The 14,575-nt window shown below is 42.5% G+C and overlaps 1 protein-coding gene across 1 annotated transcript; it reads left to right on the plus strand.

The window, feature by feature from the left end:
* Positions 1-9,872: 9,872 nt before the first annotated feature.
* LOC110573710 (ER membrane protein complex subunit 2-like) lies at positions 9,873-10,762 on the plus strand. The gene is given in 2 exon segments (XM_044911779.1): positions 9,873-10,575; positions 10,578-10,762. Coding segments are annotated over 2 exon segments (879 nt in total). The 5' UTR covers positions 9,873-9,881.
* The last annotated feature ends 3,813 nt before the right edge of the window (positions 10,763-14,575 follow it).

Below are 14,575 nucleotides of genomic sequence, written 5' to 3' on the forward strand. Positions count from 1 at the left end.
GAGGATTTCTTCTTTCTCTAAGTTGGCAGGCAATGGGACCTGAACTCCAAGCTAGGGCAACACCCGGAGTTGCTGATTTCTCTTTGAGTCGTCTCCCTGCCACGTGAGGGACTGCTGAGAATTAGGCAAGTCTTCAGTGTTTGAGTTTGGACTTGTCATCTCTAAAGATAGCTACTTCTCCTGGATGTTGTAAGCTATTCTCTGTTTTAAGTTTCCTTTTCCTGGAGCCTTCGAGGCATGGCTTTTTATTTTTTAATTTTTTTTTAAAAGATTTTATTTATTTGACAGAGAGATAGAGAGCACAAGTAGGCAGAGAGGCAGACAGAGGGAGAAGGAGAAGCAGACTCCCCACCAAGCAGGGAGCCCAACGTGGGGCTCGATCCCAGGACCCTGGGATCATGACCTGAGCCAAAGGCAGCCACTTAACTGACTGAGCCACCCAGGTGCCCCTATTTTTTAATTTTTAAAATTTATTTATTTTTAAAGGTTTATTCATTTATTTTTAGAGAGAGAAGGAGGGGAAGGTCACAGGGAGGGGGAGAGAAGCATACTCGACTCAGGGCTCAATCTCACCACCCTGAGATCATGCCATGAACTGAAATCAAGAGTAGGATGCTTAACCAACCAAGCCATCCAGGTGTCCCTGACGTGGCTTTTTAAAAGTACAGTTTCATCACAGTTTAGATATGAGGAATTTGGAGAAGGACTAACCTTGCTTTGAGACCACAGTAGGGGTAGATCAATTACGGTCACCAAGGGAGGACAGCAGTGCCCAGCAGCATTACTGTCCAGAAGAAAGACCAAGAGGCAGGGACAAAAGATGGTGACCACTCCGGGGTACTTATGAGGCATTATGCTGGGGACCTCAGAAATAGCTGAAAAACAGTTTGAGGAGGGTCAGTTTCCAGCAGTTTTACTGACTTGAGCTCATGACATGCTTTGGGTGTGAGACAGAAGTGTGACTTAATATTGTTGTTGCAGACTGATAAAGCCTGAGACTTGGGTTAACAATTATTGGCACATTTTATAAAATCATGAAAGATAGAAAATAACAATGATAAAGACGATGGGCTAAAAATACGCCATTCTTCAGCTGTAAAGTTTGAGCGCTGATTTGGTTTGGAAAAGTAAGCACAGGGCACCTGGGTGGCTCAGTCGTTAAGCGTCTGCCTTCGGCTCAGGTCATGATTCCAGGGTCCTGGGATCGAGCCCCGCAGCGGGCTCCCTGCTCAGCGGGAAGCCTGCTTCTCCCTCTCCCACTCCCCCTGCTTGTGTTCCCTCTCTCGCTGTGTCTCTCTCTGTCAAATAAATAAATAAAATCTTAAAAAAAAAAAAGTAAGCACGGCATCAATATTTAATAGCAATGAGACTGAATTTACAGTGAGAATTCAAGAGCATGGTGATTCAGGTCCTCAGAGGGCTTAATCACCGACAAATGTGAATTACTGGACTTAAGACATCTACCTCAGACTTTATAACATAAGCCAGTTCCAGGGAGTGCATGATAGGTGCCTTAGAGTTTGGTGCAACGTATTCAGATATAGTCAATTTTCTTTCATGAGAATTCACTTTGTTGACTAATTTATTTAGTAAGAATTAGTAATATTTTAAGCCTAAGTTTTATACTGCCCAGCCTAAACGTCAAGGACTGAGAGATATGTCATTAGCATTCAAAGAGAATTTGCACCGGAGAGGCAGTGTGCCCAGTGGAAAGGTCCGGAATTTTGGTCTCAAATTTTAGCCCTGCCACTTCCTAGCTGCAAAATCTTGAGCAATTTGAATCTCACTGGGTTTTTATCTAATCATATGGTAAACTGAGGGGTCTGACCAGACGATCCCTAAGGATTCTAGCTTAAAGACTATGATTCTATAAAGAAATCATTGCCTTCTTCCAATTTTGCATATGGCAGCAAAACTGATAATAACAACATGGAAAGGGAAAAGCCAAAGAAGCAAGATGGTACCTCTTACTACTAAAATAGCTAAATATATTAAAATTAAAATAATAATGGGGCGCCTGGGTGGCTCAGTCATTGGGCATCTGCCTTCAGCTCAGGTCATGATCTCAGGGTCCTGGGATCGAGCCCCGCATCGAGCTCCCTGCTCAGCGGGAAGCCTGTTTCTCCCTCTCCCACTCCCCCTGCTTGTGTTCCCTCTCTGTCTCTCTCTCTGTCAATTAAATAAATAAATAAATAAATAAAATCCTTTTTTTAAATTAAAATAATAATGAGGAAACAATCTGCATCTATTTAGACTACAAAAAGTCAACAGAAAAGTCAAATCTCATATGCTGGCAAAGCTGTAGGAAAACAGTAACACACATATATTCCAGATGTTATTGGTAAAATCTTTTTAGAGGACATTTTGATACACGTATCAAGTATCATAATCTGTTTTGATGCAGTAAACCCTCTACTCTGATTTCTATATTATAGAATTATTGTATTTCTCCATTTCTAAAATAGTATCAATTTTTAAGATGCAACATCAGTTTAATTGAGGAAATATGAAAATTCAAAAGGAGAAAAATCCATATGTATGAAGATATTTACAGCAGAGTTATTCATAATTTTAAAAAACCAGCATTTGCAGCCAATAACAAGGAAATGGTTAAATAAAGTATATATATTATGTATAAATAAAATGGGATGGTTTATGGTTAAAAATTTTATGATAAAAATGTAAAACCAAGAGAAAGTGTTTCTAAAATGATGTTATATAATGTATAAAATTTATAAGTGTATAAAATATATACAGCTTGATGGATGTTAGAAACAATATGACCATATGGATAAAATTTTGAAAGAACTCCAAACAAATGAAGATCATTATCCTGTGGTCATATTGGAATTACGTACGTACTTTAAATGCCCCCCATGTATTTTTAAAGCACTTTAATCCCAAATAAAAGATTCTGCAAACATTCTTATTGTGATAGCCAATTCTCTTTCTTGGGTCCAGTTTTTTACCCAACTTGGTGGAGTGGGTAATTTAGATATTGAGCTGGGCGGCCAGGAAGTAGGCACATTGTGATTTTCGGTAATGACATGTAATGTGTTTACATAATCACTTCCTTCATGAGTAAAGGGTGTAATTATGCAGCCATCGAGGGGTAGAGCCAATAAAGCAATCACTCTCATCTCTACCCAAGAACCCTGCCTAGGCTTGCAGGAACTAAATATTTTTGAGGGAGGGAACGGGCTGGTAAGAATTCAGCTCCTCATCATGGGGAATAAACCTCAGCATCTCAGGGATGCTGGTACTTCTCTTTCCTCACAGGGGCTATGGCTCTGCCAGAATCCCAATTTCAGTATAGCTTAACCAGACTTTCCTGTTCAAAACAGTGACAGCCCCGGGGTGCCCAGCTGGCTCAGTTGGTAGAGCACCTGGCTCTTGATCTCGGGGTCATAAGTTGCGGCCCCACGTTGGGGATAGAGATCACTTAAAAATAAAGCCTTAAAAAAACAAACAAACAAACAGTGACAGCCCTGAAGAATTTACGTTTTGTTATATTATGGCATGGGATAGAAGTGGGCACATTAATCCCTGAGTTTACACATGTGATCTACCTATGAAAACTCAAACTATGAAAACCCCATACCCAAATGGGTAAGATATTTGTCTTTCAGGATCAGAGGTTACCTACCAGGGCGCCTGGGTGGCTCAGTCTGTTGGGTGTCTGCCTTCGGCTCAGGTCATGATCCTGGGGTCCTGGGATCAAGCTCCGCATCGGGCTCCCTGCTCAGCGGGGAGCCTGCTTCTCCCTCTCCCACTCTCCCTGCTTGTGTTCCCTCTCTTGCTGTCTCTCTCTGTCAAATAAATAAATAAAATCTTTAAAAAAATAAAATATTTTTAGAGAAACAAAATGGGTGAAAAGTTGAATTTTGAAAAACATTTTTGTGCTTTTAAACCATATTTACAATAATTATTCAGACTTTCTTATTTAATTGATTTTCCCACTCACCATCAGGACTAATACCATGCACTTCTACTTTACAAGTTTTTATCTTGATTAAACAGTCATTTATAGAGTACATCTGTGAGTGAATTTTCTTAGGGTGGAATCTTTTTTTTGTTAAGATTAAAAAAATTTTTTAAAGATTTATTTATTTATTTGAGAGAGAGAGAAAGAGACAGACAAGGCATGGGGGGGCAGTGGGAGAGGGATACAGAAACTCAAGCAGACTCTGTGCTGAGCACAGAGCCCTATGTGGGGCTCAAACTCACAACCCTGAGGTCAGACCTGAGCCGAAACCAAGAGACAGACACTTAACCGACTACACCACCTAGGTGCCCCCCCAATTTTTTTAAAGTAATCTCTACACCCAACATAGGGCTCAAACCAATGACCCCAAGATCAAGAGTTGTGTGTTCTACCAACTGGGCCAAGTGGTCATACCAAGGGTGGAATCTTTAGACTGTATATAAGTGAGAATGATTTCGGTGACTTTTGCACATGACTTGATACGGAATTAGTGACTCACACACAGCCTTTCCTCTTCAAAATATTACATATTCTGTCTTGTATATCCTGTTGATGCAGGCTGGTTGGGTTCGAGGACCCAGAGGGCGTCCCACAAGACCAGCCAAGAGGGGCCCCGGCTGCATGCAAGATAGAAATCAAACACGAGCCAGGAGGAAGGGAGAGCAGAGTTTATTGAAGACAGAGAGAGAGAGCACATACTGAGTGGCTGGGAGACTCAGAAAGGAAGGGGAGTGAGTCTCATCTTTGCTCGGGGTCTGGGGTTTTTATAGAAGACGATGGTCTGGTGTCCACGTCCTCTCAGGCATCCAGGAACTGGTCAGAACAAGGACCAGTGCTCTGATGTCCTCCATAAGTCACTTATGCCCTGGAGCCAGGGGTCTTGGCGTCAAGGTGTCTGGAGTCAGTGGTCTTGGAAAACGTTCATGATGGCCCACCTGGTCACTCCGTAGGTGTTATCTATTGCGCTGGAAGTCTCCAAAGAAATCGTTAAGTCCTTGACCTTTATAAGGAGGACATACATTAAGGCACGTGTAAGGCCTGGGTACAGGTCCTAGCAAGAACAGAAGCAGGAAAAGGAGGAAAAAAGCCGTTTTTTTTCATGGAGCCCCTTCAGTTTCCCTGTCTCAGTGTTATTCTGTGACACTCAGGAGAAGCCTGATTTCATACTTTGTGGATAATTTTTTTTTTCTGAAAATCTACATCATTCTTTATCTTTGAAATTTAAAACATTAGCAGCTTGCCTTCATACACTGAACAATTTTAGTCAATTTTGCTTTGACTGTGATAGGGTCTTCCCATCTAGAGATGAAACTTTTTTCTTCAGCTCAAGAAAACTGTATTCTCTTCTCCAAATATTGCTTATCTTCCACTCATTCTGGAATTTTATTTTTTTTTTAAGATTTTATTTATTTGTCAGAGTGAGAGAAGGTACACACTAGCAGGGGAAGCAGCAGGCAGAGGGAGAAGCAGGCTCCCCGCTGAGTGAGGAGCCCGATGTGGGACTCAATCCCAAGACCCTGGGATCGTGACCTGAGCCGAAGGCAGACGCTTAATCGACTGAGCCAACCAGGCATCCCTGGAATTTTCTTTTAGACATGTCAATAATCCATGTCTTGGATCTCTAGTCTCTGTGTCTCATATCTGATTATCTTAGGCTGCTATTACACCGGAGTTAGGATATATGTGTTCTTACTTTGAATTTTAAGCTTCCAAGTAATGTTCATCGCCTGGTCAAAGCTTGAGCATCCCATCATCAGTTAATACTGAGGTCAGCAGCTATCTCTCCCTCCCTCTGTGAAGGAGGAAAAACCATTTTCCCTCTATTCTACTGGATCTTGGCTGAGACGCTCCTATAATAAAAAGACAAGTTAACAGGAGAAAAGCATACAGAAATTGAATAACATGCATATGTCATGTATACACAATGGGAGAGACTCTCAGAAAGGGCCAGGCCCCCACCTTAAATACCATCTGCAGCTGAAGGCAAAAGAAAGACGTTGGGGGTAGGGAGTCAGTTATGGGAGGTTACCCTGGCAAAGCACAGTAAGCAAGGTTAAGGTTTGATGCTGACTTGTCGGTGACTTCACCATTGATAAAAGTTTCTAGAGATTTGGTACAGTGAGGGAGACACCCTTACAGATGGAGATTTCCCTTATAAAAGTTAAATGTCTCTTACAAAAGGGTAACTACTACTATCTTTTCAGAGCTTCTGTGTCTGCTGTTTTGTTTTGTTTTGTTTTTAAACGATCATCTCAAGACAATCCTTATACCAAAGAGGCATATTTTGGGGTGACAAATTCTCCGTCCCTTCACCTGTTAACGCAGGATCTCAATAAAATGTGCAAGGCAGACAGGCAAAGTTTTCGAGGCTCTCTTTTATAGAGTTGGGTGGGGGCCGGGAGTGCCAACCAAATTCCTTTGGATATGGAACGTTAGTTTGCTTCTGATACATGTGACCACTAGTGGTCCGCCTCCAGCCACATCTGGGCTGGCAGTGGGTTCCTGCAGGTGCACAGTACGAAGCCGGCATCCACCCAAAGTGAGCCCCGAACTCCGGTCGCACAGTGGCCAGATGTTGTGCATGTAGTCAAGCGCAGGAAGTGGCACGAGGACCCAGCCCGAGTCGTCTGGTGAGGCACTACCAGCAGCCGCACCTCAGTAACGCTTTTTAATAGGAATTCTCCCCTCCCGCAATCCAAGACCCTATCCCGGATCACACATTACATTTTACTGTCCTGTCTTTTTTGTCACCTTTACTCTGGGGGACTTCTTGCCTTATTTGGTTTTTGATGGCATTGACATTGTTGAAGAATACAGGTCAGCTGTGTTGTAATGCGGCCGGCACGCAGGGGTGCAAAACCACCTGGCTAAGGGGTCCCAAACAGACCAGATCTGGCCACTCGCCGCTGACAAAATCCAAAGGCAGTGGTGGTGAATGAAATGAGAAAGGGATTTATTTAGTGAGACCAACACCGGCGAAGAGAGTGGACTAGCATCTCAGAGACTATGTCCAAAGTGCCAGCCAGACATGCATCCAATCCAGGCTGATAAGAGGAAAATGTGGGGCAAAGGTGGGTGGGTACATGCAGGTGGGCAGCGAAGGGCAAAGCCATCATGGTCTTGGGATCAATCACAGGCAGGGTCTCACTGGCTCGGGGTGGTCCTTGTTGCTTGAGGGGGTAGTTTCAATCTCCATCAGGGGATGCTTTGCCCTCAGGGTCTTCTGCCTGAGCCAAGAGACAAGCTGGAAAGAACCCAACTAGAAAGTTCGAGGTCAACATGGAGGCAGCTGAAGTCTTGTTTCAGTAACGTGTTGGGGGGTGTTTGATGTTTTCTCACAATTACAATCAGGTTATGAACTCTGGCAGGAGAATTTCGTAAGTGATGTTGTGTCCTTGTCAACATATTCTACCAGGAGACATCATTTTGGTGCTGACTAATCAACAGGTTCAAGCGGTGTCTTCTGCGCTTCTCCACTGTAAAGGTACCTTTTTCCCATTTGCAATTAGTATGAACTATTACATTTTGAGACTGTAAGCCACAGTGTACTTTTTGAGTTCTTGTTCAACCTCAATATTCCACAGGCACCTTTATTACCACATGTCAAGAACCAACCTCTTTGGCTTCACCCTCTGTACTCGGCTTCTCTTTCCAAATTTCCTCCCTCCGCTAGTAATGTCATCATCCTCCCAGACTTCCCAGCTAGAAATCTCAGGCATCTTTAACTTCTGTTTCTCCTTTCCACCTGAAGGGAAGGAAGCATTCTTCTCTACTCTTCAAGGTCTTCCAACGGGACTAAGAATTAAACTGACATAAGATAGATTAACAGGAGAAAAAAATCCCAGTTTTTTTACATGTTTACAGTCATGAAATTGAGACCCAAGAGAATGACCAAGGCAGGGAGTTTTTAGACTTTGTAGACAAAGAGACAATTAATCTATGAGGAATTGACAGGGCAAAGAGAGTGGAATTTGGGAGCTTCAGTTAGTAAGGAATTCTAGACAGAATTTGGACTGGGGTAGTAAATTACTAAAAAGTAACAAGGGTTGTGTAGAGGATGCTTTTAGGCAGCAGGCTTGAGCAATGGGATGTAGAGCAAGGCCAAAGGGCCCACAGGGACCACCGAGCTGCACACAAACAGGCCCATCAGTTGACTCATCTCAAAATCTCCCTAAGTTCTAGTGGACCAGTGGGTTACTTGCAACTGAGTACAGGTACCAAAAAAGGAAAATTCCATATAATCCCAGACCTCCTTCCCTTCCCCATTTAAATACAGCCCCCAACACTGCCTCCTGGCAGACAATGTCCCCTCTGCTGTCCTGCCTGCTGTTCTCTTGCAGTGTATCCAATAAACTTCTAGCTCCTTTGTTCTGCTTCAGGTGAATTCTTTCACTGCCTGTACCACCAGCTTCCACCCAATTGGGTCGCCCCATGTTTAGGGACCCCCATCTGATCAAGAGAGACACCACAGGTCATTTATACAGCCTTCTGGGCTCAAAATTTCCCATCTCTGGTGATCAGGATGTCTCTTTCCTGCCTGCCCCAGGAAGGGTACCTTTCATATGGGAGAGTTATTTCCTGCTTTCAGGAGGACAGAGGAGAGTCTGAGAGTCCTTCTGTGCAGGCTGCCCCTTAAGTCGCTTTTATTTACAATAATCAATATGCCAAAGTGGCACATTTGAGGGCAGCCTGCCCTGGGCCCCTATACACCCAAACAGCCAACGAGTCCTGATTCCATCTCAGAAACATTTCCCAAATCAAGTGCCACCTCTACTCCAATACTCCAACAGCCTCCTAACTGGCCTCGGTGCTTCCGGAATACCATCTCTATTCTAGGCCATCCTCCATGCTCTGCCAGAATGATTTCCCCTAAACTTGACATGATAGGGTCACTCACTGCTCTGCTGAATGTCTATCCTCTATTACTGTCTATCTGTTGACCTCTCTTTGTATACAGAAAGTAAATGTTCAGGATGTATAGAATATCATCCAAGATTGCATAACTTGACCCCAGTCTAGCTCCCCAAACCCCTGTTTCTGCACTCCCCACTTTTCCCCTGAACACCAGCCAAAACGAACTCCTCATTCCCCACAGGTTTCACATCATTCAAAATCTCACGTCTTGGTCCCTGGTAGTCTCTCAACTTGCGATGCCTTTCCTTCATTTATCCTTATACTCTTGCCCAACCTTTCCAGATTTCTATCAGACTCTTGTCTTTGATGATTTTCTCAGCTCCTTCTTCACAGGAATTAGCTGCCCTCTGCCCAGACCTCTAAGCTCCTCCATTACCAAGACTGTTGCTCACTCGGTGTTGTGCCCCAAGCGCTTAGACCATTGGCAGTCAGTGCTTCATGAACATTTGCTGAGGGAGAGAAGGCACAGTGCAGCCGACCACACACCTCAAGTTGTCTGACAGAGTGTGACACTGAATGGAAAGCTGGGCATAGCACTGCATGTACATTTCATATATTTGTGTCCTAGAAACAAGAATTTAATACATCCAGTCTCATCGGCACGAGAGTTTCCATTTCCGCATGTACTGATGACGTATGTTGAGAGAATTTCGAGCAGAGCCTAAGTTGTATCTTAGTTGTAAAATGGAAGTGTCACTGAAATATTGCATCATGTCTTGGGGACCTGAGAAAGTTACTATTCCCAAGATTGCTTAATTCACCGTGAGTTAGTTTAGTTATTAAACTTTGTCACTCATTGCTAAAACATTAACTAGAATAATGCATCTTAATTGAGGGGGTCTTTTTGGGGGGGGGTTCGGTTTTTTTGTTTTTACCTTCCACGTTCAGGAAAAAGAAAGGATGTTATGACCGACTAACAAAATTATTATCAGAGATTTATTTCTAAAAGCATCTTTCAGCCCTGCCTCCAGGTTCTGAGAAGATGGCGAAGGTCTCAGAGCTTTACGATGTCACTTGGGAAGAAATGCGAGATAAAATGAGAAAATGGAGAGAAGAAAACTCACGAAACAGTGAGCAAATTGTGGAAGTTGGAGAGGAATTAATTAATGAATATGCTTCTAAGCTTGGAGATGATATTTGGATCATATATGAGCAAGTGATGATTGCAGCCCTAGACTATGGTCGAGATGACTTGGCATTGTTTTGTCTTCAGGAGTTAAGAAGACAGTTCCCTGGCAGTCACAGAGTCAAGAGACTAACTGGCATGAGATTTGAAGCCATGGAAAGATATGATGATGCTATACAACTATATGATAGAATTTTACAAGAAGATCCAACTAACACTGCTGCAAGAAAGCGTAAGATTGCCATTCGAAAAGCCCAGGGGGAAAATGTGGAGGCCATTCGGGAACTGAATGAGTATCTGGAACAATTTGTTGGGGACCAAGAAGCTTGGCATGAACTTGCAGAACTTTATATCAATGAACATGACTATGCTAAAGCAGCCTTTTGTTTAGAGGAGCTAATGATGACTAATCCACACAACCACTTACACTGTCAGCAGTATGCTGAAGTTAAATATACCCAAGGTGGACTTGAAAACCTCGAACTTTCAAGAAAGTATTTTGCTCAGGCACTGAAACTGAACAACAGAAATATGAGAGCTTTGTTTGGGCTTTGCATATTGCTTCTAATCCAAAAGCAAGTGCAAAAACAAAAAAGGACAACATGAAATATGCTAGTTGAGCAGCTAGTCAAATAAACAGAGCTTATCAGTTTGCAGGTCGAAGTAAGAAGGAAACCAAATACTCTCTTAAGGCAGTGGAAGACATGTTGGAAACACTGCAGATCACCCAGTCTTAAGGTTTCAAACTCTTTCACGTTACATTTCATAACTGCACAATTGAACTTACTGGCCTGTGACTTATTTACTAAATGCCTAGTGCTATTTATATACTAATTTTTTGTTAAGAGGGCAATTGTAAAGAATATTTATATAAACCTAAAAATGCCTTTTATTGCTAAGCAGGAAGATGGAGAAAGTCCACGGAAGAGAGATTTAACAAGATTCATATTGATTGTACATCATTCTCTTCATATCACACATATATAGCTTCTTTTAAACCACAACCTGATGTAGAAATCCCATAAATAAATCATGTGATTTATTAAACTTGCATTTGAAGATTAAAAAATAAATAAATAAATAAATAAATAAATAAAAGCATCTTTCAGGTAACATAATGTGTCAGTGTGGAGTATTCTCCAATAGTAGACAATGAAAATATATTACCGTTATTAGGGGGAAACATAACACTTTATTTTTAAATGCACAGTATAAATCTTTACTACTTAAGGTAAAACTATGCTACAACATATACATCTCAAATCTCAGTGGCTTAGAAAAACTGGAGATTTATTTCTTTTTCATGCAAGGTCCAAAAGGGGTGTTTCTGATAGGTGGGTGACATTGCTCCAAGTACCAATTCTGGTACCTAGTTTTCTTCTAACTTGTGGCTCTGCCATTTTCAACATATGGCCTCCAAGGTCATGGGTAATAGGAAAGAATTCAAAGGATGGTACGTGGAGGATTGTAATGGACCAGGCTTGGAATTCATCCACTTCACTTCTGTATGCATTTCATTGGTTAGGATATAGTCACATGGCCACACCAAACTTCAAAGGGCAGCTGGGAAATGTGGGTGCTCAAGAGGCAGAAGACAGGGGTTTGTTCAACAGCCAGCCAATCTACACCAAGAAGGTCCGACTTTCTGTGTCTCCTTTATCAACTCCCAGAGCCTAGTCTGTGAATAGCTGTGATCATAATTATGAACCCAGGGGCACCTAGATGGCTCAGTCATCAAGCGTCTGCCTTCGGCTCAGGTCATGATCCCAGGGTCTGGGGATCGAGCCCCGCATTGGGCTCCCCGCTCGGCAGGGAGCCTGCTTCTCCCTCTCCCTCTGTCTGTTGCTCTGCCTACTCGTGCTCTCCCTGTCAAATAAATAAATAAAATCTAAAAAAATAAAAAAATAAAAAATAATGATAATTATGAACCCATACTACAAGACTTAATTGCCGAAACAAACACCTAACTGAATGAATGTATGGTGCTTACAAAAGCATGAAAACTAAAGATTGAAAACAGAATGATTTTCTTAAGTTCATCCTGAGCTGGATAAAAATTAAATAAAAATATACTTGTGAAACTGCTTCAAGGCATACAGTTGACCAAAAACCAAAATGGCTGCACTAATGCTTCAGTGAAGCTCAGTTTTAAAGTAACCTTTTTCTTCACTTCCGCAAACCTCCCTTCCTCCCTTCTTAGCCTTCTGTTTCAGGTACCACCCTGAAAACAACTAAGGGGGCTGGCAACACATATACAATCCCTGTTGAAACCTGCTAGACCCTGTATTTCCCTGTAAAACACCCCAGCCCCTTCCTCCCGGAAGGCTCGCGGTTTTTGAAGGCCACTGCCTGCTGCAGCCTCCTTTGCCCCTGCAAAGCAATAAAGCGATCGTTCCTCTTTATCCCAGATTCCATCTTCGTATTATATTTTGGTTCTGAAGCACGGAGGTTGGTTTCCAACAACAACTTGTTTATTGAGATTTGCAGTTAATTCGGGTTCTGCTGTTATTATAATGCAGAAAGCTGTTACTTTAATTCATGCCTGAAAAATCAGAAGAGTTGATTTGTACCATGGATACTAAAATGCTATGGCATAAATACATGTCGCCTACTGCTTGACAAAGGCAGCCTGCCCCAGGAAAATCAGCCAGGTGGAGGCAATTAACGTGATTGTGGCTGAGTGATTCAGCTGGGGGTGGGGACTCACAGAACCCAGGAGATAAGGGGTAGCGTAGGAGTGGAGTTGTGTGATTAAACCCGCAAATTAGCTGGCTAGTCCTGGAACAGTCTATCTGAAGGCTTTTGGGGTACGGGTAGAGCCTGTGTTTTATGGAAAAAAAGAAAAGTAGAGAAGCAGCTATTACATAGCAATACCAAATGGAGTGAGCAAAGGTGGGACAGAAATTTTTTGGTCTGTGTCATGGGTAGTGTAGGGGCCAAGGGCAAGCTGCCCCAACATGGGCCACTTTGGCATGAAGGTTATTTTGAGTTAAATGCAAGCAGATTCAGAAAGAGCTCTTTACCGCCCTCTCAACTGCCTAAAAAGAGTTGAGATAGAGGACCTGCTCCAGGAAGACAGCTGTCGCCATAACTACACTGTGATATGAACTACGCACGATAGGGATGAAGCTAGCAAGACCTGTTTGATCAAAGTCCTCTATGTCCCATTGTTTCTGAGTGGCCCAGCAAACATTTGCTTATCAAACATTTACTCTTCATCCTGTAAACTGCATTCCTTCCCTTTGAAGTCCCAGATGCCTACTTCCTTCTCCTTAATTCAGGATGACATACATACTTCATTATGTCTGTCTTTGGAATTTCATGGCTGTGTGCATTCCTTGTAAGCATAAAATTAAATTTCTCCTGTTGATCTGTCTCACGTCAATTTGATTCTTAGTCTAGTAAGAAGGACCTAGAAGAGCAGAGGAAATTCTTCCTTCCCGACAGTAGCATATCCTTTGAGTTCCTGAAGCTGCAAACACCTCTTTGTTTATGATGAATGGTCAGGAAATCTCATGGACTGTACTTAAATGGAAGGAAGTGTTTGGCAAGCCATCTTATTTCCTCTTGTAGTGTCATCTCCAGATGCCTTTGTGTGAGGTGAGTTAATAAGGCAGCCTTTCCTAAAAGAGGAAGCACATAATAACCGCCACCATCACTGAGCACACAGCACAGAGCAGGTGCCTACTAGGCACGTACACATGTTGTCCCCATTGGGGATGGTGATTGTTTTTGAAAGGAACTAGCTTGCTAATTTTCTTTTTAATTTTTTTTTCTGCTTGTGCTAAATGAGTGAGATATGTCAAATCACACCAAACAGTAGCAATTTTGGAATGATAGCCCTCTTCCTTCTCTAAAAGTGATGGGATGTGGTTTGCAAAAGACAGCTATATTCAGAAATACAAAAATTAAACTTGCTCAGGGGTGCCTGGGTGGCTTAGTCGGTTAAGCGTCTGCCTTTGGCTCAGGTCATGATCTCAGGGTCCTGGGATCAAGCTCCGCGTCCGGCTCCCCACTCAGCGGGGAGTCTGCTTCTCCCTCTCCCTCTGCCCCCCCACTCGTGCTCTCTGTCTCTCTCTCTCTCAAATAAATAACACCTTTTTAAAAAATTAAACTTGTTCATAAGAATATTAAAATAATTCAATTTGGACTAAGCACTAGAGTTATTTTCTAAAGAATTCATCCATGACTGAAAAACACTGAGGAAAGTTACTGCTCTCCCAGGCACACAAATCTGGGAAGTCATTTTGGGAAATGATATGTATGAAGGTGCAAAGAAGGGAGAAAGCATTGCATTTTGAGGGTATGACTCTCAATGAGTACTGCTGGCTTGTAACATGTAATGGGACAGGTTGGGGGAGAGGAGTCAGAAGCCGGAGCACAGAAGCTGTTAAGTCCAGGCTAAAAGGTTAGGTTTTCCCTCATAGGCAGTGGAGAGGTGTTAAAGAATTTTGAGCAAGATCTGAAAAAAATGGGGAAATCACTTCTCTAAATAATCAAATTCCCTGCATGCTTTTATACCAGGCTTCACTCTCAAATGAAGAAGAGAA

The sequence above is a fragment of the Neomonachus schauinslandi genome, chromosome X (genome assembly GCF_002201575.2).
Source record: "Neomonachus schauinslandi chromosome X, ASM220157v2, whole genome shotgun sequence".
NCBI lineage: Eukaryota > Metazoa > Chordata > Mammalia > Carnivora > Phocidae > Neomonachus > Neomonachus schauinslandi.